Here is a 27,272-nt window from a genome sequence, read left to right on the forward strand (position 1 = left end):
ATTGCCAGACAAAGGCACTTAAACCGTGAATGTTCGCCTAAGGCAGCTTTTATTGTAATAAATATCTATAATCATCCAGTGATCTCAGCTTCTTGGAGTCGTCAAAATTACATATATGTAACTGTTCTAGAAAAAAAATTCAAGAATCACTACTTTGAATTATTTTTAGGAGAAAATTTTAAAAATAATTTTATTTTTGGTTTAAGACATTAGTATTGTGGTTGACAATTTAGTATTGTGGTTAGTAAATACTGCGCCATGATACCGACATTCTTTGAGGGGGAAAATACCGTAATTCGGCTTATGAATATAACTATTTCGGCGAATCATTTAAGTTAATAGTTTTAGCAATCATTAAGAACCAATTTTAAGAGGCAGCCCGTGATTTTGTACTAAAAAAAAGGTCCACTAATAAATCAGTCGGCTTGTAAAGGGCCCGCCATCTATCGTTACGGATTCGAACTAGGTATTATTTGAAGAATGGTAACACTTAGCTGTCATCTGATTTGACAGAAAATTAGTTTTATTGTTCCGCTGAACGAAAATGGTTGTGTATACGCTCAAAGAACGCTGGGAAATATTGCGACATTACTTGAAATCATGTTGCAGAATGTGTACGAAAATTACGTACGGCAATGGGAAGAAGAAAAGCACCGAATGCTAAAAAAGTAAGAGAAACTGGGTTGCTTATTGACAAACCAACGCGTGACCGACCAAAAACCGTGCGTACACCAGAAAATATTGCTGCTGTGGCCGAGAGTGTTCGTGAATCGCCAGGAACATCAGTTCACCGTCGTTCTCAACAATTGGACATTTCGGAGACATCATTGAGACGAAAATGTGTTGAAAAATTGGACCGATCGTATGGGATGGTGCATGGCTAGCCGAGGCAGCCATATGAATGAAGTTGTGTTCCATCATTAACCGGAAGGATTGTACTTCAAAATAAAAAAAAAACAGCTTGGAAAAATATTGAGTAGTTTCTTTTTTATAGCATTTTTAATTCTGTAAAGTTATATGGCGGACCCTGTATTTACATTTTGCAGATTAATTTCATATAGTGAATTTTTCAAATCGGTGCCGAGGATTGAAATCGCCATCATCTAATTGGAATAGGCTGAAACTTTTTTCAAAAATTTTTGGGACGTCTAATTAACGCCATTAAATTTCGAAGGTCACCTTTCGGCAAAATTTTGAGCTTGTGCAGTGGAAATAATTTATGTTCCTGGCTTTGTCCACAGTGTCTTTTGTCTACCATATTTGTTTATGATAGGATAGGGAGAGAATTATATAGTATAATTAAGGTGTTTTCGAACAACAAATGATTACGTGCAAAGTTTTGTCATAATAGAAATGAATTTGAGGATCGTTCCATGTCGTTTTCATGCTCTTTGTAAGGGGTCCGGTCTGGAACGCTGCAGAACTGCAAAATGTTTTGTGACAAGTCCGAACAGAAAACTCTCAAACTTTCTACTAAAACTTAGAAGGAAAGATATTCAGTTGATGGTCGGCATTATTACAGGGCACAACCCATGGGGTCAGCATATGACCACCATTGGAATCATCGAGGACCCGGTATGCCTGTCATGCTTGGAGGAGGCGGATAGCACTGAGCACTTTCTCTGTGAGTGTCCTGCCTTTGCTAGAGCACGGCTACTAGTATTGGGTTCCGGTGTCATGAGAATGAGTAATATTCGTTCTCTAAAACTGGAGGATATTTACAGACTTGCCAAAGAATCTGGAAAATTCTCACAGGACTAACTATCTCTATCTCTGTCTCTATTCTTTCCTATCTCTTTCTCTGATACTTTTCTCCCTCCCTCCTTGACTATCTACCCCCTTTCCAGAGCTTTAAATACAATGGGCTCTTTAGCCTGAGTGTTTTAGGAGCCACCAAATCTCCTGGTGCTCCTTGGCTCGACCTTTTCAAATTCAAATTTTCAAATTCAAGGGGTAAAGATTAAACCTACAATTGAATGTTTTGGTCGGTTGGTTACTAACAAACGCGTTCGCGTGTAGCGACAGCCCTTTTATACTTTTGAGCGTTGCATTTAGTCAAAATATAACAAATTTAATAACTGCTTTCAACTTAATATAAAAAAACATTTTAAAACATAAATATATTTTAATTTTTCTTCAATCATTAGGGCTCTGGAACTTGCCTATATTTTTCTGCTAGTCTGGTATTATTGCACCCTCACTATTCGTGAATCTATACTCAAAGTTAATGGTTCGCGCATTAAAGGCTGGTGGCGAGCGCATCACTTCATATCAACGGTGGCGGCTGGTGTGTTGCTTGTGTGGCCGCAGGGCGAGCATTGGCAGCTGTTCCGCACACAATTCATGTACTTCAATGTCTATATCAGTAAGTAGCCGCGACGGAGGCATATATAAATTTACAAATGCACATATACATTTACATAAATAGTCGGGCCATGTCGGCAGTGCCATTTATTCTGTCCAATCTTATCCTTTATAGTACAATGCGCAGGCGAGTATACACACTTACAAAGCGCTGATTTATTTGTACTGCTATTACCTATTTATAACACACCACCACCATTACCCCTAACATCCTCATCATCAAAAAAAAACAAAAATTGTGTAGTTATGCATCCTTCTTTCTTTCTTCCAGACCTTGTGCAATATTTGCAATTTGGCTACCAGAAGGGTTTGCTATATCGACTGAAGGCGCTCGGTGAACGTCACAACATGGATATCACTATTGAAGGTTTCCACTCGTGGATGTGGCGTGGCCTGAGTTTCCTGCTACCATTCCTATTCGGGGGCTATACATTCCAAGCATACAATGCATGGACGCTGTACAAGTTGACAACGAATCCGCCGGGAGCGCCATGGCATGTAAGTCGTCGGGTGTGGAAAAGAATGAGCGAAGAAGACCAATAGAAACTGGTGTATGTGTAGGTGTCCGTCGGTGCTTGCTTCTGTGTGATTTATTGAGTGGCTGTTTGAGTGACAGCAAGCGGCTGGCGGGCATATCCACACTTTGTGTACGTGGTTGTGGAGCACCTTAAAGTACCTACCTATTTGAGTATCTGCGCATACATACAATATGTATGTGTGTACGCTCATGCCTGTAAGTGTGCTTGGTTGCGTCCTGGGCATAATGCATTGATTGATTGTGCCTGATTTGCTGGCTAATTGATTAATCCATTCGGCTAATTCGCATGCAATCACCCTTTCTGTCTGCCGTGCTCTGTACATATATTTAATCCTTGTTGACTTTCTGCCCTTTGTCTTTACATACACACCTTTTTTGCATTTTAATTTTGCTGACTTAACCACTTTTCTTGCTGTATTCCATGCTGTAGGTGTCGGTAATGTGCAGCCTCTTCCTCCTGCTCTTCAGCGGCAATATTATCACCACATTGTTGGTCGTGCCCGAGAAGATACGAGAACGTGCCAAGGAACGCTATCGCCTACAGTCCATGGGCACATCAATGAAATTGCGCAAAATGATGAGAGTGAGTATGAAATGGTTGAGTGCAAAGGCATTCACTTAAAATTTGTATGTATTGGTGCTTTAATATCGATCACACTACATATTAGCTTTACATGAAAATTTAATTAATCTAAGTTAAAATTTGTATGAATTCATTTTTATTTGCGAAGGAAACTTATGGGCTTGAGGGAACCGAGCACTAACAATTGAATATTTAGTTATCGTAATAATAGCAAGGGCGATCATAACATTTCATTAGCATTTTTTAATCGTACTGCAAGTCATTGTTCTAAAAAAGGCCGTTTTAAAAATCGTTTGTTTTCCAAAAACTGACTAGTTTTCATACCATTTCGGCTTTGATTTTTTCTATTGATAAGTGTGATTAATATCTTTGACATACATAATCGGATGGCATATGCAGAAAAAATATTTTTCTGTAACTGGAATCGAATTTTCCTTGAAATATAATTACGCATTATATTCTTTGAACTTCCATACATGTAAATACTAACATGTGCATAGATATCTGATTTACAAATCCATCCTGCTTTACATATCAATTTAATACAAAAAAACTCATTCTTTCTTTTCATCCCTTTCTACAAGGTGGTGTAAACTTAACCATCCAATTTTGTTTTGGACTAACTTTTTTATTAAAAAACAAAAAAATGATTTTGAGTGATGGAAATCCTTATTTTGGCCTTTACGCGCTCCATTGCTTGTATTCTCCAGCTGTCTAGTCCAAAAACATTAAAGACGATAGACGCACGATGCCATTTTAAAAATGATTAATCTTGTGATAGGGTGATTAATTTTTCGCCACCTTGTATATCCAACCTCCTACAATATATTGTACTATATTACGTCCTACTCACAAATTTCGACTTGCAGTTTGTCTAATAGAAGTGTGACCGTCAAAATTCAAATTTATTTTGTGAAAAATTTAGAACGCGTATTTTGATGATCAATGAACTTCGCGTAAGAAAAACGATTTCAAGCAGTTTTCGTCTGTACATAGCTTAAAAGTCCAAAAATATCACGTCTGCCGCAAAGTATTTGAAGAAGACGTTCATAAATAAGTGGGTGCAACGGTATACATTTATATAATTGGCGCGCACACCCTTTCTGGGTGTTTGGCCGAGCTCCTCCTCCTACTTGTGGCGTGCGTATTGATGTTGTTCCATAAATAGAGGGACCTACAGTTTCAAGCCAACTCCGAACGGCAGATATTTTTTATGAGGAGCTTTTTCATGGCAGAAATACACTCGGAGGTTTGCCATTGCCTGCCGAGGGGCGACCGCTATTAGAAAAAACTTTTTCTTCATTTCGGTGTTTCACCGAGATTCGAACTAACGTTATCTCTGAACTCCGAATGGTAGTCACACACTAACCCATTCGGCGACGGCCGTCGCCATGCAAACGTTATATCGCCATGCAAAAACGATGCAAAAAAAAAATACTTCACCAAAGCAGGCTCAGAAATCATTGATTTGTTTGTGATAAAAGCGAACTTATCATTACGTGAAACTGAAGCAGTTTAAAAGAAAAGTGGTGTTAATGTATCCAAAGACAGGATTCGAGGATGTTTAGTGGCAGAAGACCTCAAATTCCGGAGCATATTGAACAACTCGCCGCTCTCAATATCACACATTAAAAAAAGACTTAAAGTAGCTAAGGAAAATTCAGAATGGAATTGGGGAAACGTAATATTCTCGGGTGAATTTTCCCTTTAGTCGAATAGTCGGTCCTGGTGTACTGCTAATAATCGGCAACTTCAACGAACATCCTCCTTCTGTTAAACATTCAGTTAAAGGGAACTGGTGGTCTAGAAATTTCAAAAAATCGATTTTTTGTTTTTTCGATATTTCGAAAGTATAGTATCTTAAGAATATACAGTGAAATTTTCATGCGGAAATTCCCAATATTATAACTTCTACAGCCCATTAACTAAGTAGAGAGTCCTGTACCTCAAACCCTAAACTCATTTATCTCGAAACGACTTTTTCCGGCACGGCGGGGATGAAAACAAAAAAACTATTCCACCGAATCACTTGAAATTTGGGTATGTTGTTCATAACATGTACCGCTATCGTCGAAACTAGAATCATAATTTTATTTAAATCATTTCCTATTTTTTAAACTAAAAAACTAGTGAAAAAACCCGAACTTGTTTTTCCAAAAGTGCGCCATTTTGTCAATTTTTCATTTTTCGATTTGTTCTAGTTCCGACCATAACTGCACTCTTTCTGATTAAGAATCTTCTTGAATTTTGTGTTTCAAATGAGTAGAAGTCTCGAAATCATCTACGCCGTCCGGGTTCGATTTTTCGAGATGGTCATCTTCACCGGCATTTTTATAAGAATAAATATTGTTTCAAAAGTAAAAAAAAATTTTTTTTGTATGCTCAATAAACTTAAACGTTTTAAGCCCGAAAAGTTGAAACATCGTTTTTTAAATTTTTAATGGCAAAAAAAAATCGTGAAAATAGGTGAAATTTTCGTGCTCTAGACCACCGGGTACCCTTAAGGTTCATGTTTGTGGCTGCTTCTGCGAAAAATGATTTGGCCGTTTATTGTGCTTACCGCCAATTTAAATGCATTTTGATGAACAAAATTAACATTATTAGTTCTCAGCATTAGTAGCATTATTAATGCCAGTTGCGTCGATGTTTGGAAAAACCAACAAACCTTGGATTTAACAAGAAGACAATGATCCAAATGTCGAAGGCGAAGTCGTCTGATGCAAACCATATTGAAAATGTTTAGGCAAAAGTTAATCAAAAACTCAACGGAGAACAAATATGGACGGCCAAACAATTATGGCAAATTCGGTTGATTTAGAGTCGCTTACTCCCACAACTTGCGCAGAAACTAACGCAAAGTAAGAGTCGAAGATGTGAAGCCATTATATCTAATGGTGGTGACCGTGCGTCTTATTGAATATATTGCAACTAATAAATATTATAAGCCCATACAATGCAGTTAGTTCGAATCGAATTTGTCAAATAGTTTCTAAGTTATGATGGTCACGTTTCTTTTAGGCAGACTGTACCTTTGCCCTTGAATCCACATCTCTTCACTCATAACTTACTGATACATAATGTAGAACTTACATTTTGCTTACTACAATCAAATACATTTACTAAAAAAATATGTAACCTCCTCATTTTGGGTATATAACTTGGCCTTATTGAAAGAAAAATTTGAAGCAATAAAATGCTTTTTTTCATTAATTACTTTTTAATGTCAATTTAAAGGTATTCCTGTCAAAAAATTGGTCGACACTTTCTGACTTTGTCCCTTCTTTCGCTCAGGATTACATTTCAGCTCATAACCCAAGAACCCGATAAGTTATACTATTTTGTTAAACATTGTACTTAATATATTTATATAAAATGTTAGGTACTAATTATTGTTAAGTTTTTTAAATTTCTTAAGTTCTAATATTAAAATAATGAATACACGAAATTAGTCATTGAATTGTTCGCATTAAACGTATTAGTATTTACAAATAAAACACTTTATTTTTATTTGAATGTTTATTCAAAAATAAAATTGGTTGCTACACGAAATTCAAAAATTTTCTTTTAACTTTTTTGTTGTTTTTAGTTAAAAAAAAAAAAAAAATATTTATACGTATTGTAGATACTATCTAATATTTGTGTGTGAACCCCAAAGCCATTTTTTCTTTCTACCCATATCCTACTGTGGGCAAAAAGTAAGGTGAATTTGGTTGTAAAATGAAAAATCTTTACTTATTCTTGTAAATCAATTTCATCCCCTTCAAAATAATCCCCTCTCGATGAAATACACTTACGCCAACGATTTTTCCAATCCCCGAAACATGCCAAATAGTCCATTTCCGGTATAGCCATCAGCACCTTCTTCGATTCAGCTTTTATCTCCTCAATCGACTCGAAACGCGTTCCCCGGAGTGGTCTCTTGAGTTCTGGGAATAGCCAGAAGTCTTACGGAACCAAATCAGGCGAATACGGTGGTTGCGGAACGATATGCGTGGTCTGGCCTCGCCTGTAGCACGATATTCGCTTGATTGGTCGGTTGTTTCAGGGTCGTAAGCATAAATCCAAGTCTCATCTCCTGTAGTGATGCATTTGAGCTTGTCCTGATAGTCTGAAAGCATTGTTTCACACACATCAAGGCGACGACTTTTTTCCAAGAAATTGAGAGTTTTCGGTACCAAACGAGGTTTGACTTTTCGTAGGCCCAAATGGTCTTTCAAAATGGTTTTCACAGATCCTTCTGATATTCCGATCAAATTAGTAAGGTCTTTAACAGTCAACCGACGATTTTTGAGCACTAACACCTTCACTTTATTGACGTGTGACGTCCGGAGCGCTCCAAGTCATCCGAAATTTCATTCCACAAACAAAATTTGATGTCACTTCTCTGCTCAATCAAATCAGACATTGTAAAAATCGAAAAATTTACTCTTGGTCGTTTGGTAAACACAAGCGTAATTATATTACTGATAATGATAATCACATGAAAGTTGGCCCAGATGTTATTAACAGTGCTGCCAACTCATGAAAAAAATAACTAGAGCGAAATTTTAATCCCGCGAAGTTTGACAAATAAATTCACCTTACTTTTTGCCCACAGTTTATGTTTATCATAATTTTTTCAAATATTACTTGTTTGCACTAGATAGATTGTTCGATTTTGTAGTTTTATCATCGCAATAGTTTTTGGCTAAGGGTGTTGAAAAAAGGTGAAATCAGGATGTTCTGGGCGTGCAGTCCAGAATGTTCTAGGAAGGCTTAATAACATAGCTAGGAAAGGTTTGAATTGCATGGCTACTGAATTCGTAATTTAGTAAATTCGCAACTATGTATAGGCGAAGGTCGTTTAAAACTTGCCCTCGCAAGGCTTTTAGATCCCACAATAAAACTTGGTGCTACTACCATTAAATTCATACCAATGTTTCCTAACATGTCTTCGCTATTTCTAAGTACACACCGCGCAAAATGGTAGCACATCAGCATTTCGGCGATATTTCTCTTTTTCTGAATGCTAAGTTTTTTTTTTACAAAAATATGTTTTATTGCCCAACAAAACCTATTTGAATCCAATTTTGAAATTGCATCCAAAAACTTGCAAAATTCCCCAAACGTTACATCCCAATCCCTCGGTTTTTAGTAAGAGTTTTTACGAGAGTTGCTGTTTATATATTATTTCCGGTCTTGGGGAGTTCTAGTATTTTCAGACACCATCTGACGTTTCCATTGGTAAGTTTGACATATTTTTGATTATCAATAATGGGAGAATATATTGAAAAACAATACAGCTGTGTTCGCTTATCAGTTGTTAGGCCAGAAATAAAAATAGTAATCCTCGTTTTAAATTTTAGTATAATAAAGTACAAGTTAATTTTCTCCATATGGCGAATGCAGGACATTCTTTTTATGCGTTCTCTAGAAACATACTTCCTGACAAGCCAAATGTTTGATTTTAGGTGACAACTACTCTTTGAAGTCTTCGCATTAATAACACAGGTCTGCAAAAAAATGGGTTCGGAATGTTCTATAAAAGTGTAGGGTCATTTTCGAAGTAATTTTTTGCGTAGAATCCGAATCCGGGGTTTAAATTGCTCTATCACGTCAGAACTTTGAGATATCCTAACCTAAAAGTGCAAAAAACGCTGTTTTTGCCCATTTTTGAGGTTATGTAGCTACGCAGATTTTGACAATTTTCCCAAAATTCATAATCTGATTTGTTGCTTTGCGCACTATTCGTTCGTAAGACGTGAAATTAACAAATTTTTAGACATCGAGTGTGACCTATTTAGCGGCTGGTAATGGAAACTTGCATCGCTTCAAATGAATAATTCATTTTTACTCAGTACCTGAAAGTACAGAGTAATAGATTTCTGGAAATTTTCATTCCAAATCTTTCTCAATTTCGAATTATGTGATTAAGCGATGAAATATTCTTAGAATAAATTTAAGTTGTATTTTTTTTTTAATTTGAAAAGATAAATTTATTTGGCACTCCCACTTTGTAAGTATTTATAGTAAGTTAGTGTATGTAAATGTAATGAATACTTTTTGTTGCTATAATCATTATTAATCACACCAATGTTTTCTTTTTCCCCTCTTTTTGCGTCACGCCCTCTTGTGCACATATAGAGTAGCATCAGTGAAACTGATATTTCCAGCCAACAACTGCTAGCCAATAATAAACTAGAAAACTCTACCTCCATCTATGCCACCGACGCTGCACCAGAAACAACAACGGCTTTGACAACAAAAATAGAGTCAATTATCGGTAATGCAAACCCACCAGCAGATGGCGATGTTATACAAAACCAACTAAATGAAGAAGAAGAGCAGCAAGAACAAGCGGAGACAGAACCAAAGGATAAGAAGACAAATTAAATGGGCAGTGGGTGGGATATATTTCGCAGGGAGATGGCAAAAGAGTAGGAAGGAATGAAGAGAGTTGCTGTTTTACAGTTACTCTTGAACTGATATTTAAAAAAAATGTTTCAGTCACAAATAAAACAAAAACAAAAAAGAAAACTCAAGATGAAAGAGTGAAAAAGTTAAGGGAAAGAATGTGTTGTGAAGGTAGGTAGAAAGGCGAAAGTGTTTAGAAACTTAACATGAAAGCCAAGAACATGAATGGAGATAGAAGCAAATACTACTGAGTAAGATAATAAATTACGATAATGGCATGTGACTATATGGAAGTAAGGAATTCATATAAAAGCGCAGTGGAAATAAAAAGTAAATAAAGTTATGCATGGGCATTAATTCTAGAGTCCTAAATACAAATAACGAACTTTTAAAAATAGAATGAAACTGCTTTTATGTAATGAATTTTTAGCAAATATGAGTGTTTCTTTTATTAAATATGAAATGGTAGCACTAATACTATTAATAGCTCGGAAGGGTTTTGAAAAAGGTATTTATTGAAAGCACCAATAGGTGAAATAGAAAGAGGAGGTAGTCAGCATCGTAGCGGTTTGTTATTTTCTACTTTAATATGATATAGTGAATTCAAATGAAATGCGCCTAGCTGTATATTGAGTTTTTTTCGATGGATTAATGTACGTATTGTACATATAAGTAAATACAATAAATTTTTTGCTCTGAACTTACTCAGATCGCATTTAGTAATGTTAACTCTGTAGGTATGAAAATATCTGCTCACCTAGCACCCCGCAAACAAAATACAGCGCGACTTACACGTAACCGTTTTTATTTTTATTTATTTATTTATTTTTTATATATTTTCTTAGATATATAATTCATAGTGTAACTGTAAATAAGGCAATTCAAAAAGAGCAGAAAAGTGCCAGTTTGCAAGAAATTCAACAGAAAAGCGGAAGTCAAATAAAGCTATGTACATACATACCTACCTACCATACAGAAATACGTATATTTTTAGCATTTACTTACAATTGTAGTTACATACATATATATGTATGTATATGTACCTACCAATATAAAAAACCAAATGGAATGCAAGAAATTTGGAAAGTGAGAAACAGTAGCAGAAATAAAATTCTGTACAATGCATAAAGACAAAGAAACAAAAACAAACAATGGCCAGAAATATGTAACCAAAATATATTTTCCATTCAATTGTGTGTATGTTTGTTTGTATTAGTGTGCAGCGCAAGTGCACTGCGGCGCGGCTTTAATTAAATCAGTGCAACCAATATGCCATAGTAAGAAAAATGCAATATCAATATTACCCAAACTGAATTCCATAAAAGTGTAGTGAAAATTAAAGTAGATACATATTTGTCGAATTTTTCTTGGAATTGAGCCAGCAATAATCGTAATAAAAAATAGTTCGTAGTGCATACTGAAATATGCGATATGATGCAAACTAACTTACTTACAAAGAATATATTGTAAACCATTCGTGTAAACCAGTTAACCAAACTTTGTAAAACTTTTAAACAATAAATGAGGCATTACAATAGTGAATAAACTGTACTATTTAACTGTAATAAAAAAGAAATCTGAATGAGTGTGCAAGAATATGTGAAAAGTGTAATTATTGTGGCAGTTCAAGTATTTTCAGCCAGTCAACGAATTATTGATACATTTATTGGGATTGGCTATTCAAATAGCAGTTCACTGAAACCGGCATAACTGGTTTAATTACCGGCAGCTCTTTAGAATAATTGAGGTATAGTTAAAGTATTTTTTTCTACTAGTATTTAAACAAAATGGAGTTATATGTTGCCCAGGAGATTGTTATTATTGTATATACATTCCCTCATAAAAGTTACAGGATTGCTGCTGAAGTGATATAAATCAGGTTCGTACCGGTAACGCAGAGTCCCTGATCCATATAATATTGGAAAACTATGGCTTTATGAGCCTTAACACATAAAATTTCTATATACTCGTATAATATATAGGGTTTTTCAGTAAGAGCGCTTCAACTTTTGAACTTTTTTGAATAAAACACAAGCGGTTTGACTTTTTTAACTAATATTTTTTTTATTATCGATTTTGAACATATACATTTAAGTATGAAATTCGATTTCTTTTGCATGACCACCGCGTGCACGTTTTACGAAGTCCAATCGTTGAACCCAATTTTCGACCACTCTTGCATAAATCGGCCGAAATTCCAGCAATTTCGCGTTCAATATTGGCTCTGAGCTCACAAATCGTCGCCGGCTTGTTACTGTAGACCAATGACTTCACATAACCCCAAACGGGACGGCTTGTTAAATGGACCGTAATGCTCTTAAAGTAGCAGCAACAGAACGATTATTTTCATAAAAAATTTGCACGATTTGCAATCGTTGCTCAAGTATGTAGCGTTCCATGATGAAATGTATACTAATGAAGTTTACAAGTGACAAGCGAAAAATAAAAAATATTGCGTCGTTCGCCCTCCCTATCGGAAAAAAGTTGAAGCGCACCTATTAAAAACCCCTATATAATGCAATTTTTGAGAAAATATACTCATTTTAAAAGGATGACATGTGTATTTAAAAAACCGGTTTCTGTAAAATTATTGTTTGAGAAATTTTCTCTAGAAAGACAGGACAGCAGGGCATACACATCTAAACTGGATTAGGTTATTTTAATAACAGCCATGAGTAGGGTGCAACCGATTCTGGGGAGCTATTTTTCCTTTCTAAATTAAGCAATATCTATTGGGTTGCAATAAGGCGTAGTCGATGAAGCTATAGGTCTGTTTGCTCTCAGCACTCAGGAATGCAATGGGAAGCAATATTGTATATATATATATATATATATATATATATATATATATATATAATCCAAGCCCCTGCTTCCTTTTTTCCACCTGCCTGGTTTCTTCCCCTCCTTTCCCCTTCCCTTCCCCCTGTATGGTATCACAACAGACACATTTTACAGTTTTGTCCAAGTGGGCCCCTCGTAAGGGCAGCCATTTAACCTAACCTAAGGGTTAAAGGACACCACCCTGCGGAATACCTTGCTTTATCCTCCTCTGTTTAGAGTTTTGGTCTCGGAAAATTACTGACGAATGCTGACATCTCAAGCAATTCGCGGTAATTATTTGCAATTTTGGCTTCGTCGACTCCGTTCAGGCATTTTTGATGTTAAAGAAAATGTCGCTAAAATCACAGAAATAATCGGAGACCGGCATGTTAGTAGTCGTAGCATCGCCCAGGAGCTAAATGTCGACGGTAAAACAGTTTTAAACCATTTGCATAAAAATTTTAAGCAAAAATAATGAGTTTTTTCCAATCTAATATTGAATACCAGCATAAATGTGATTTCACAGTTTATACTAATTCTTCGATTGATAAAAGTTATTGCTGTCAATCCCGCTGCCGAATTTAACGGAAGCACCTCAATTCTTACAGAATACTTAGTATACCTTCTGCTCAAATATGAACGAGAAGTCATCAATAAAACGGTCCGCGAATGACATATGGCAAAAATAAATTTTTTGTTTTTTGGTAGGACTGTTATAAGCTTACATGGCAAATTTCAGCGTGATATGTCACATAGTTTGTTTTCTGTGCTACTGTAAACAAGTCAAGCTCGAGTGTGCCTTCGAATTTAACGATGGAAATTCAAGTTGAACAAAGAATTTGTTTGAAATTTTGTTATTCCAACAAAATTTCGGCTTCAGACGCCTTAAAAATGTTGCAGACAACCTATAGGAACTCTGCTCTATCGCGTGCACGTGTTTTCCAGTGGTACAAAGAGAGATTAAGTAGAAGATTTTCTACTTAATATCTATCAAAAGTGGCAGCAGTTGTCTGAAACAAATAATCCTCAACTGGAAAGACCCTGTACTACAGATTCAAAGGCTTTTATGCATCTTTCGATACTTCTGCCAAGATAGTAACTCCCATGATATACCTGTAGATTGGGAGGCAAGAGTTCAATAGTTAATTTTGTTATTATTATGGAATTTCTGACACACATTCAACGAACAACAAATACATTTTTCGTAAATTTAAGATATCACATTTTCATCGTATAATTGACAATTCATGACTCAAGCACTCCTTTACTTAGTCCTACTCACCGGTCTTAGTGTAAGCAATGAGCTCCACAGTAGAAAGAAATTAGTTTTTATTAAAATCTCGGCATCTACCGAATAGATGACGTATTTATACCCATCCAAATAGTTACAACAACAACGATATGAAATGAGAACGACCGAGCATCGGCTTCCGCTTCGGCCAGGTTCGGCTACAAAACTTGAGTTTGGTTTCGGCCAAAAAAGAGGCAAACTTTGGTCGAGCATTTCTTTACATTTTTTTTGATAAGTTTTTAACAAAGAGTTACAACAACAACGGGGTGCCATATGAAATGAGAACGACCGAGTATCGGCTTCCGCTTCGGCCATGTTCGGCTACAAAACTTGAGTTTGGTTTCGGCCAAAAAATAGTCAAACTTTGGTCGAACATTTCTTTAAACTTTTTGTAAGTTTTTAACAAAGAGTTACAACAACAACGGGATACCATATGAAATGAGAACGACCGAGCATCGGCTTCCGCTCCGGCCATGTTCGGCTACAAAACTTGAGTTTGGTTTCGGCCAAAGAAGAGGCAAAGTTTGGTCGAACATTTCTTTACATTTTTTTGTTAAGTTTTTAATTTTGGAACTTTTTTCAAATAATGATATTTGATTTCTTAAAACCGTGATTGTTTATTAATTGCACCTTTTAAAATGTTCGGTTTACCTTCTGCTGAAATCGGTTCGGCCTTAAAATTCGATCTTCGTTGTGAGAAAGTCGAGGAAGATGAAATGAAGAGAAGCTTAGCAAATGTTTGGGGTTTCATGTTGCCTTATTCATATTGTTTTTTTTATTCTTAGTCACGCCCAACATTTTTTGTTGCATATTTAATTTTTGTTCGCATTAAAGCAATGATTTATTCCTTACAACTTAATATAAATTAGCAATGAATGCAAAAAGGTAGTTTTTATGCGATTGTGATACATGTCGCAACTTTCATATCATAAATAAATGCATCCATTATTATCTCAGCTCCTAAATCATTGGCGCACCAAAAAACGAAATATAAAACTAAGGAGAACTTTACATATTGCGCGAATTTGGTAGCACGGCACGACAATAATAAGCAAATGAAATTCAGTTGCGCTGTTGGCATCCGAAATGTGAAAAGTTTGTACCCACAACACGAAAACTGACAACGCGCCCCACTGTACTCATACCATTTACATACACACGTAGTGAAGGGTCCTTCAAAAGCGACGCCTAGATGCCAGTGGTGAATAATTCCTTGAGGGTACCATTTTATGTCATCTTTGACATTTGCCAAGTAGACAGATGAACAATTTTACACGACAGAATAACGCATTAAAATTATTGAAATTTATTATGAAAATGGTCGATCTTTAACAACAACATATCGCAAAATTCGTCTTTTTTTTGTAGAAATAATCGTCCGAATGAGTCGACAATTAAAAGGTTGGCGGAAAATTTCATGTAACTGGTTCTGTCAAGGATAGAAAAATTACTAGCCGACCAAAAACTAGATGTTCTATTAGTAATATTGGTACTGTGGCGTAAAGTGTTACTGAACAACATTCAACAGCGATATCTCGACGCACAGTGCGGCCGATTCCCGAAAAGCTGGCCAAAACTCAAAAAATTAAGTAATTGATTCAAAATTTCTTACTCGGGGGTTGTCGGGGTCGCTGATTACGAATTTGATCTTAAAATTTTGAAAATCCACCTCCTTCCACCCCTATTGGCCACCCCCTCACGTGAAATAGCGTATATTCAAGAACATAATCAAGATGCATGTAAATTTATATGTTTTCGGGGTCGCAAGGTAGCAAGTGGTAGCAGCTGAATCTTGTTTTATTCAGTAACCATTACTTTTTTGAGTAACCTTTAATAGGTTTCAAAGCAGCACATGACGGCGTTGTATTACTATACAGTTTGAAAACTCAAATTTTATAAAAAAAATTGCAAAAAATGTATCTACGTATTGCTGCAGCTAAAAATTTTGTGTCGAGGTATGGATATGTACTAAAGATTTCTCGTATTTTACTAACCTTCCGAAGATGATTCCATTTGGTTTTGTTCAATTTACTCCATTACAAAATCTTTCAAATGTGTACAACTTTCACTATTCATCGACAGTAATACGATGCTCAAACGAAGGCCACGTTGCGACTGAAAATACAGAGGATACTTCGGGTACAGGACGTTGCTATGAACGGTTTTCACTACTCAAGGCATTACTGTAGCCAACCCAAAGACAAAAAAACTCTATCTAGAAACTTTTTTTTTCGACTTTTGGCCAGCTTTTTGGGAATCGGCCGCACTGTGCGACGTTATCAACATTCTTAAATCGACTGTTTGGTAGATTTTTCCTGTAGACGTGCTCATGGTGGACATTTATAAAATGCCATTTCTCACATATTATATAATTGTTAAGGGCCGTATTTTGAATACCTGAAAAAATCTAAATTTGTACATGTCTTATTTTAAAACAACATCTAGCCGTGACCTTTGAACGACCCTTTATAAGTGCTTGCAGAAGCTTGTATGGTATGATTTATTGTGTTCTTTTTGTTTTCCAACTCCAGCAACTGCCAGCAGTTTACTGATATGGGGCGTCTTATTGTTGGAGTAGAGTGCAGGCAACAAAGTTATGTTGTTTAGAATGCGCGCGAAATTATTTCTATATCTTGAAGATACCAACATGACCGGCTAAGAATGTGTGTATGTGTGCAAGACACAGTGCTCGCAAGGCATTGTGAATTTGAAAAGATTTCCAGGTCGCTCGTTATCTGGCATATTTTCTCGTCATGTAGTTCCTTTAGCGATTAGCCGAAATTATTATCACTGCATTTGTTGAAAAAGGTGGAAAAAGTTTTCCTTTAACATTTAAGTATGTAAATTTTATAAAATGCGCCGGTGATAAGCATAGGGGGCAGAATTTCTTTTGTTCTTAACTGCCAAATATTTTCTTGTTTGCGGTTGTGAGAAAGGAGAAATATATTGTATAATTTCCTTTGGAAAAGTTTTCTAAACTTTTATCGTAAGCAAAAATGCTACATTGCTGATTTTCAGAGATAGCGAGAAAGAATGTTTTATAAGGCGTCCTGTATGTATTCACATACATACAAACGAGCATGTATGTATATGCGTATCTACGCTATGTGCTTCCAGGGAAGCTTATCGCTGCCGAAGTTCGGCCATTTTAATGCCAGTTCAAACTTACATATCCACACACATACGTAAGTACATATATGTGAGTGTATATGTATATGTAATCCTTGGATGATACTTTTAATAAAAAAAATACTACTCGGAAAAGGATGGCTATAAAACTATATTTTTTAACAAAAACTTAAGCCGAACTTAAAGAAAACTATCTTTAATTTAACACCAGCTTTTAAGAGTTTTACATTACTTCAGGTTCGTTTATAGTGGAAGAAGAGAGGTCACGTGGACGAGCCAATTTTACTTCCTTATAGCATGTCCTTACTGAAAATTCCGAATGCCTGCGGAGTCCACGTCAGCTAGATAGTTACATAGTGATGACGTGTTTTAGTCAGAGCAGAAGAATGGCATATTTAGTGATCGACGCTCTCCGCCTGCTCTACATCTCTACACATGCCCGTTCACTTATGAGTTATTATTATACTCGTACAATAACATTATTACTTTTATGGAGTTGCAATCTGGCAACTGACAGCTGTATCGCAAAGTTTGACATTTTTTGGCTTTTACGTACTCAGAACGTTTTGAAATACCAGCGCTATTTGTGTTGTTTACAGTAACTTAAAAGATTCATCTCGGTCCAAAAATGGAATTAAATCGTGAATATTTTCGTGCGATTATTTTTTACAACTTTCGACGTGGATCAACTCAGCAACATTGCATGGATGAACTTAATTCATTTTTTGGCGATGAAGCTCCATCAAGGACCAGTGTTTATCGATGGTATGGTGAATTCAATCGTGGTCGTAGTTCACTCCAATACGAATTTCGTGAAGGTCGTCCAAAATCAGTTGTTGTTCCGAAAACCATAGATGCTGTGCGCGAACTGATATTGCAATAAGACCTATCGTGAGATTGAGACAATCTTAGGCATTAGTGGGACCAGCATACATTCAATATTGCATAAACATTTGACTGTCAAAAAAATTTGTTCGCGTTGGATCCCACACAATTTGTCAATCGCTCAAAAAAAGGCTCGTGTCGATTGGTCGGAGGAAATGCTCAAAAAATACGATCGCGGGGCTTCGAAACACGTCTATGACATCGTGACAGGTGATGAATCATGGATTTACGCGTATGAGCCCGAAAGTAAACAGCAGTCGACTGTATGGGTGTTTCAAGATGAGCCAAATCCAAAAAAAGTAGTTCGCGCACGAAGCACTTCCAAGCAAATGGTCGCCTGTTTTTTCGGAAAAACTGGACATGTCGCAACCGTATCACTAGAACAACGCAGAACAGTAAATTCTGAGTGGTACACAACCATTTGCTCTCACACATCGGCTCAAACAACTGCATTTTTGAGCACCCAAAACATCGAATTAATGGGTCATCCGCCGTATAGTCCTGACTTGGCACCGAATGACTTCTCTTTATTCCCGTACGTAAAAAACAAACTGAGAGGGCAACATATTTCGACACCTGAAGAAGCGGTTGCGGCATTCAGAATGCATATTTTGGAGGTACCTCATTCAGAGTGGCAAAAGTGCTTCGACAATTGGTTCAAACGCATGCAAAAGTGTATAGATCTTCATGGAGAATATTTTGAAAAACAATAAAGTGATTTTCGATGATTAAAATTCGTTTTTGTCCTCTAATCCCGACATATAAAAGGCACCCCTCGTATGAGGGGATGTAGCACTGCAGCCTGAAAGATCTGTTGTGTTCGCTTCATGGGCTTAGACTATTTCTCTGAATCCAACTTCCTCCATAAATTTTAGTATCTGTCTCATGTGATTGAGTTTCATATCCTTCTCTGGTAAAATATGTGTACCCAGGTGTTTGTGCCGCTTATGCATCATAGCTAGGCACGAAGTCAGCAGATATTTGTTCCATTCTAGTACAATTCCAAGCTAGTAAGATGATAATTCAATCTACAAAGTTAGACCTTCTGTACTTAACCCTGAATAGGAGAGGAGAAGTTATCCTTTCCCAGGCCATAAAATGACTTTGAGCTTATAAATGAGAGGCCGTTTCTTTCTTTGCTAATTTTTCTTCCAGTAATTTCCTGGAACCTATAGACCGCATTCTGACCAGCGAACCTAATTTAAATGAAGTTCAAAATCAGACTCCTGCATGTTCCTGTAGAACTTATTTGAGCTTCATTTTGAAAAATTATTAATGAATCTTTGAACTCTAAATTTTCCAATTGCACTTTTTGGAAATTTTCATGTTATATTCAAAATAGTTTTCAAAAGGGGTCAAGACTCCCTCTTTTGCCATCATCACTAAATTTCGTTCGCGAGAATGTGAAAATGCTGGAATTCGGATATTTATGTAGTGATGCGGCTGTCATGATGTGTTGCCGCAATGCAGCAGTGATTTTGGATCTAAATTACACAGCTCAGCTTTTTGTATTACCAATGGTAAACAACAACAACAACAACAGCAACAATAACAAACACAAATTTGACAGCAACAAGATAAGCGACGTCAAAGCTCAAAATGATCCACAATTGTTCGGTTCCCGCCACTGACCGCAATTTATTTAATTTCCCATCGGGCACTTTGAGGTTATTTAATTTGTTGCTACAGTAGCTGCCCAGAGCAGCGTCGGTTGACACGCAACGCGGCTATTTAAAACGAATTTTACGCATGCAATGACGCCGCTGAGGCTAGTAGGCGCTAAAAGTTGTGGTTGTGATGTAAAATACGTGTATATACGCGTATGTGTGGGTTTGATTCAATATGTGTTTGTGAATTGATGCGCATTGATTTATCTATGATGATGCTGATGCTGCAATGAAATAAAAGCTGCGGTGGTGCACCGCCAACCCAATAGTGGTCACTAAATAGCACTGCTTTACTGAAATACTGACGTGGGCCTGGATTGAATACGAAAGGCAGGTAGGGAGTAAATACCAATGGAGGCAATGATTGCACAAGACTTAGTGAAACTTTTTTAGCTCTTCACATAAGTGTGAATGTGGATGTGAATAAGTTACATACAGTCTGTCTAATAGAAACGTGACCGGCAAAAATCAAATTTAGAGTTCCGTTAAAAAAAAACTTAAATGTTGCTAAATAAGTGCATCCTTTTCGCAATACGCATTGGTCCATTTGCCAATTTTATGAGATCCTTAGAAAGCGTTAGTTGCTTTTACAAAATGATTTGAAGCAGAGTTTCTCTGTACGCTCCCTAAAGGTCTAAAAATGCCACGTGCATTCGCAGCAAAGTATTTGAAGAGGTCGAAGACGTTCATAAATATGTGGGTGTAACGGTACACTGACTTTAAAAACGTTGATAACTTCACGATCGAGGCCTAAGAATATCTCCCCAAAGCAAGATCAGAAGATCATTGATTTATCTGTGAAAAAGACGAACTTATGGTTACGTGAAGCTGAAGCAATTTTAAGGAAAAGTGGTGTTAATGTATCCAAAGAAGCAACAGTTAAGCAAAAACTCAAAGGAAAACAAATATGGTGCGACCACACAATTATCAAGGCAAATTCAGTTGATTTGGAGTCGCTTACTTACACAACTTGCGCAAAAATTAACTCAAAATAAGACTCGAAGATGTGAAGCCATTATATCATAGCATTATAGATTTCATTGAATATATTTCATTGAATAATAGATTAAATATTATAAGTCCATAGAACGCAGTTTGTTAGAATAGAATTGGTCACATATCCTCCAAGTTACGGAGGGCACGCTTGTATTAAACAGACAATAACGTTCTAAACGACTATTTTGTTTACCAGTGTATATTGAGGATTACATAAGAATACACTACTTTCAATTTTATAAGTTGTGAAAATCTACTCAAGTTCTTCTTCTTCTTAATTAGCGCGATAACAGCTTACGCGATTTTGACCGAGTTTAACAAACCGCGCCATTCGTTTCTTTCTCGTGCTAACCGCCGCCAATTGGACACACCAAGTGAAGCCAAGTCTTTCTCCACCTGATCTTTCCCACACAGAGGAGGCCTTCCTCTTCCTCTACTACCACCAACTGGTACCGCATCGAATACTTTCAAAGCCGGAGCGTTTGTATCCATTCGGACGAAATGACCCAGCCAACGAAGCCGCTGGCTCTTTATTCGCTGCGCTATGTCTATTTCGTCGTAAAGCTCATACAGCTCATCGTTCCATCGTCTGCGATATTCGCCGTTGCCAACGTGCAAAGATCCAAAAATCTTACGCAGAATCTTTCTCTCGAACACTCCAAGCGTCGCTTCATCGGATGTTGTCATCGTCCAAGCTTCTGCGCCATACGTTAGGACGGGCACGATGAGAGTCTTGTAGAGTGTTAGTTTTGTTCGTCGAGAGAGGACTTTACTGCTCAGTTGCCTACTCAGTCCAAAGTAGCACTTGTTGGCAAGAGAGATTCTACGTTAGATTTCAAGGCTGACATTGTTATCGGTGTTAATGCTGGTTCCTAAATAAACGAAGTCTACTCAGGTTACCCGCAGTTATTTCACTGTTATATTTTATCATCAAAAAATTAACCAAACCAGAGTTTGCGGGTCAATCCAAAATTCTGAGTATGCAGGTTTTTCTACTTGACTAAACCTGTAATGTGTCCAATTCTGTGAAACTCACACTGTGTGTGAATCAGAATAACTTTTTTTCTGATGGTGTTATTAATCATTACATATTTATCAACCTGGGTTATTCAACATTTTTCACCAAGAGAACTATTTTCAATTCCCATTTTTATTTATAAGTAATACAATCAGCGTTCTTTGTCAGTTATTTCCTGGAGTGGGTCAATTTTTTTTTCCTTTTGGTTGTAGTTTATTCCGCAGATTCCTGATAGATTACACTGTAAATAAAATTTAACCGATGAAACTTGGTGAAAAATTAGGTATGTAGGTAGGTAGGAAGGGGTGGTTCTCATAAAGACACACTTAGACCTCTCGCAAGTCCAATGTGATACCACTGGAGCTTATCCTTACCCCACGTGTTCCTTTTCAAACCATCTGGTAGCAGAGCTTCGTCAGTTTTAGATGGGCTATGCCCGCTAAATCGGTTAAAAATGCTGTATCAAGAGTGCGCAGCCTTCTCATAGCTAAGCTTTCACACTCCCATAAAAGGTGTGTGACTGTTTCCTCTTCTCCTGTATTAAGACAGCTTCTACAGAAATCGAAGTACGGGAGTCCTAACCTTCTAGCGTGGCTGCCTATTAAACAATGACCAGTTAATACGCCTATCATTTTTTTTATAGCTTCTCTGTTAAATCTTAGCAAGATCTTCGATCGACCGCTGTTCCAGTTCGGCCATGTCTGTCTGCTTAGTTCGCATGTTGTGAGGTTTTGCCAGCTTGTATTTACCTTTTTGATGGTTTCCCTGTCTATAAGTAATTTATAAGTGGCTATAGGGATGGGTATCAGCGCCTTATCCGGTTTGAGATCGAGCGGGCCTGGGCCTGGCACCCAGACAAGGTGCACTTTGTAGCACTTAGATGCGTCATTTAGTAGTTTAAAACATTCTAGAACTGTTTTTGACGAGTGCGTTTTTGATTCAAGCGCTTTTATTGCCGCTTGACTGTCCGAGTAAATGAAGACTTCATTTGTGGGTAATACTCTCGTTTTTATTACCGTAAGCACCTCTTTTATGGCAGTGACTTCCGCCTGAAATACACTGCAATGATCAGGTAGGCGAAATGATTGGCATACTCCGAGTTTATCGGAGTAAACCCCTCCACCTACTTTGTTGTCCAGTTTTGAGCCATCTGTGTAGATGTTTAAATCATTTTTCTTAACAATAAGCCCGTTATACCATTCCTCTTTGGAAGGAAATACTGTGACAAACGATTTATTTAAATTGATGTCCTTGGTCTTACAGAAATCCTTTGTGCCAGGAATGCAGGGGAATTTTTCTAAAATTGAAGAGTATCCTCTTTGGTTCGATCTGAGTAGGCCGATTTCGCTTAGTCTGAGAGCTGCTTTGGCAGCTGTTTGCTTACCGAATTGCTCTATTGGTAAAAGGTTAAGCATAATATGGTGGGTGTGGTCGTAAGGGCCCCGCAGATGCAAAGACTGGCCATTCTTTGTACATGTGTGAAAAAATTAAATCAAATATTTATTTCTTTTTAACGAGAATTGAGTACTCGCCTTAGGGCAAAGCTTACCTGAGCTGAGTTTTATAGTACCTGTTGCCTGTTAGTGCAGACCAATGCTGTGTAGCTAACTTTTTTAAAAATGTCTAGGCCATGTGGATCGATAAATAGTCGCTTTGATTTAATCTTTCAAAGCAAATACTTACAGGCGAGGTAAGAGTTGGATGCAACTTGCTCAAACAAAAATTATTTTAATGCATGGAAATTTTCAATTTCAAGCTCATTAGCTGAAAATTAGCAAAACCAATCATCGATGCAATGATTTGTTGAATAATGCGTCATTAGCGCTCATCTGCCTTTTAGAGCGTATGTGTGTACTTTGTATGTACATATATACTCGTACATACAAGAGCATACATATTTCCCTACATGCTTCATGGCTGCATTTGCAGTTGATTGACGTGAGTCAATTAAATTCGGAAAATCTCATATTTGCGAGCATGAAACTGGAATTCTATACTCCAACCATTTGGGTATGTACAGTGTGGTTATTTAAGTGTTGCCTGGCTGTAAAAACTGCTTTACGCGAATCGCGAAAGGTTACGTATACGCCCAGCATGTGGCAAAAGTGGAATGGGATGCCTCAAGATAAGTTGGCTATTTGTTAAACAGGAATTAGTTTTTTATGAAAGAATATTTCGAACAATCCACTAAATATATGAGCTAGCCGATGGTAGCTAGTAGAAAATCTGACTTTGCTCGGATAAAAAAATGTACACATGGAATTATTGCAAACTAATGCCAACGCGTGTTTTGAAAAACGCCATGATAAGCTACTAATGCAAATCATACTACTTTTAAAATTTTACCATTGATTGACCTATTTTCATATTGATCAAATTTGCAAGCCTCATTACTTGGAATCCTTTATTTATTGGAATTAAATTTATATAAAATACCTTCTGCTCAAATATGAACGAGACGTTATCAATAAAACGGTCCGCGGATGACATACGGCAAAAATAATTTTTTTGTTTTTTGGTAGGACTGTTATAAGCTTACATGGCAAATTTCAGCGTGATATGTCACATAGTTTGTTTTCGGTGCTACTGTAAACAAGTCAAGCTCGAGTGTGTTCTTCGAATTTAACGATGGAAATTCAAGTTGAACAAAGAATTTGTTTGAAATTTTGTTATTCCAACAAAATTTCGGCTTCAGACGCCTTAAAAATGTTGCACACAACCTATGGGGACTCTGCTCTATCGCGTGCACGTGTTTTCCAGTGGTACAAATCGTTCAAAGAGGGCCGTGCATCGGTTGAAAACTTGCCTCATGAACGTCGTCCAGCAACATCAGTCAACGACGAAAACATCGGAAAAGTAAAGGAAATTGTGCTTGAAAATCGCACAAATCGCAAAATCGGTTAACGCTGAATATTATTTAGACGTTTTAAAGCGTTTGCGCGAGAACATTCGTCTTAAAAGGAGGGAATTGTGGGACAACAAGTCATGGTTCTTGCATCACGATAATGCACCAGCTCACACATCACGTCTTGTTAGCGATTATTTGAACAAAAATAATGTTAATATCGTTCCGCAAGCACCGTATTCGCCTGATATGGCTCCATGTGACTTTTTCCTGTTTCCGAAGCTCAAGTTGCCGCTCCGTGGAAAACATTTTGAGACAATTGAAGTCATAAAAGAGAATACGAAGAACACACTCGAGCTTGACTGGTTTACAGTAGCACAGAAAACAAACTATGTGACATATCACGCTGAAATTTGCCATGTGAGCTTATAACAGTCCTACCAAAAAACAAAAAAATTATTTTTGCCGTATGTCATCCGCGGACCGTTTTATTGATAACGTCTCCTTCATATTTGAGCAGAAGGTATACTTGTATGTATGGCCAAACTCTAGTCCAATTTATTTTGATATTGAGCGATCTAAATTTGATATTGCCTACGAACGGCTGTAGTTTTCCTGACAATTTTTCTCATGGCAAAAATATGGCTCGACAGTTATTAAACGAAAACTTTTCCTATTATTTGTTATTTCATATCTTCAGTGGATCTCATATCTGGGATCTACCGAATAAAGGTCACGCACAAACTCACTTTGCAAAGGAGAAGAAACAAGGAGATGCGGATATTAAAATGTCTAAAAAATTGTACGGTTCTAATCCCATTATTTTATACCTATGCCCATATGAGCTTACTGAACGATAAACAATGAATTGGAGCAATTATTGGCATCAGAGATGGGCAAAATTTGTTCGAATAAAGAATGACAAATAAAGAAATGTTTTTTCGTTATCCCTAAATAATAAATAATTCAGTTTACTCCAATAAAAAATAAACGAATCTCAAAAAAATTGTTTTATTTAATTATTATTAAAATAATGAATTAAAATAAATGTAAGAAATATTCGTCTAAAACTGAGTATTTCATTTTTTTGTTCAAGTAGTAGATACTTAGAAAGTAAGTAAGCTACATAATTATTTTCAAATTCTTTGGGCGAATTTGGTTTGATTGAGAACTATCAGTGTCCAAAGTCTCTTTCTCCAAGTCCACAACGAATTAAACGGATTGCTTATTTTCAATGAACATACCACCTTGATTAAAAAGTTCCCAGAACCGCCAGGGGACGCTTAAAGTCAAATGATTTGAGTTATGTTTTTTTTTGCGTTGGGTTGCCACATTTATCATTAACATTCGTACCAAAATTTCATTGCCATTGCTTGACATTTCTCGTCAAGGCGACGTAACTTTAATTCTGTGTTTTACATTTTTTAGAGTTTTAAAAATGGATTTGAATTTGGAGCAGTGATTTTGAATTAAATTTTGCGTTCAAAATGGTATCTAATGCAGCTCGAAAAATTGTTTTAAAGCATTAGAATGCGGAAATGGTGGTCAGAATTTGAAAAAAACTAACTGGCAATATTTTTATAGAACATTTTCAGCCTCTAACCTCTCAAATAAAGGGTTTTTTTTGTAGCTTATGTGGGAAGAAGCAAAAAATAATCATAGCAGAGGAATATAACTAACGGTAAAAATGTAATACCAAAATATTTGCCATAAAATTCTATTATAAGTCCCTTTATACACCAAAGCTCAAAATTTAACATAAACGACCGAAAAAAGAGAAAACAGAAAATGTGCAACGGCTGGGCTCGTTAGTATGTATAAAATATACCGTGAGTTACCGTAAAGCCCAACTTAGCTGAAGCCGAATTTCGGCCGATCTGTAGTCATGATAAAACAGTTGGAGTTAAGCGATAAAATGCTTTTATTTGAAAAATAATTGAACTTTACTAGTATATAGTTTAAAGCTTGTCTATAGCATTAGTTACTATTATTAATAAACAACGGGTAGTACAATTTTGGTAACATAAGGACTATTTTGTGAAGAGATTTTCATAGTCCCTTCCTTAAGTTAACAGCCATAGTGCCAGATCATGTGGGTTGATTTTGTAGAGTCTTCGGTTTGGGCCTGTGGTAAAAACTAATTCAAAACACATCTAACGGTTTCAAAGAACCCAAAGAAATATCGACGTCATTTAAGATCCACCTAGAAGAGCAGTAAGGGCATTTCAGGAGTCGCCAGAAATCGCCACTCAAATATTTTTGTAAAATTAAAAACTTACTAAAACTTAAAAATATTCCCAGGGCAGGCGCTCCTTTGGGCATGACATATTCAGGTAGGACTTCACTCATTTAAAACGATTTGAATCGTACAAGCGCTTAACCCCACGATTACAATTTGAGTGAACATTTTTGAGATTTTGAACATTGTTGGAGCGGTTTCGTATGGTAGGCCCTATCTTTTGAAGTAGTGAAATCCATTTTCAATGCATTTAAGTGTGAATAAGCGAAATTGTCATTATTGATCTCTTAAAGGACTGAACCCACTATTAAAATATCCACAGCCACTTTGCAGTCCCAAAGTGACGGTTTGGTGTGCGTTGTCAAGCAATTAAATATTCAGTTCATTTTTTTGGAAATCGTCGAGGGCAAGACATCTCTGTGGACGGAGTCTCTTATCGGTGCATACTGAACGACTATTTCACATATTTAATATTTTATAGGTACGTCAGCCAAGATCCTTACG

General features: G+C 36.6%; 1 protein-coding gene across 6 annotated transcripts in view; it reads left to right on the plus strand.

Annotated features, from left to right (window-relative positions):
* LOC128858476 (transmembrane protein 120 homolog) overlaps positions 1-11,476 on the plus strand; it is a 52,637-nt gene extending 41,161 nt beyond the window's left edge. For 5 of the 6 annotated variants that reach the window (XM_054094788.1, XM_054094784.1, XM_054094786.1 and 2 more), the window contains 4 exons: positions 2,148-2,365; positions 2,636-2,862; positions 3,333-3,485; positions 9,609-11,476. In XM_054094788.1, the coding sequence (XP_053950763.1) occupies positions 2,148-2,365; positions 2,636-2,862; positions 3,333-3,485; positions 9,609-9,857 (847 nt within the window). In that variant the 3' untranslated portion in view covers positions 9,858-11,476. Of the gene's footprint in view, positions 1-2,147; positions 2,366-2,635; positions 2,863-3,332; positions 3,486-6,719; positions 7,033-9,608 lie in introns of those variants that run through there. The other variant, XM_054094789.1, reaches the window with a different exon arrangement.
* Positions 11,477-27,272: the final 15,796 nt, after the last annotated feature.

The sequence above is a fragment of the Anastrepha ludens genome, chromosome 3, assembly GCF_028408465.1.
Source record: "Anastrepha ludens isolate Willacy chromosome 3, idAnaLude1.1, whole genome shotgun sequence".
Classification (NCBI taxonomy): domain Eukaryota; kingdom Metazoa; phylum Arthropoda; class Insecta; order Diptera; family Tephritidae; genus Anastrepha; species Anastrepha ludens.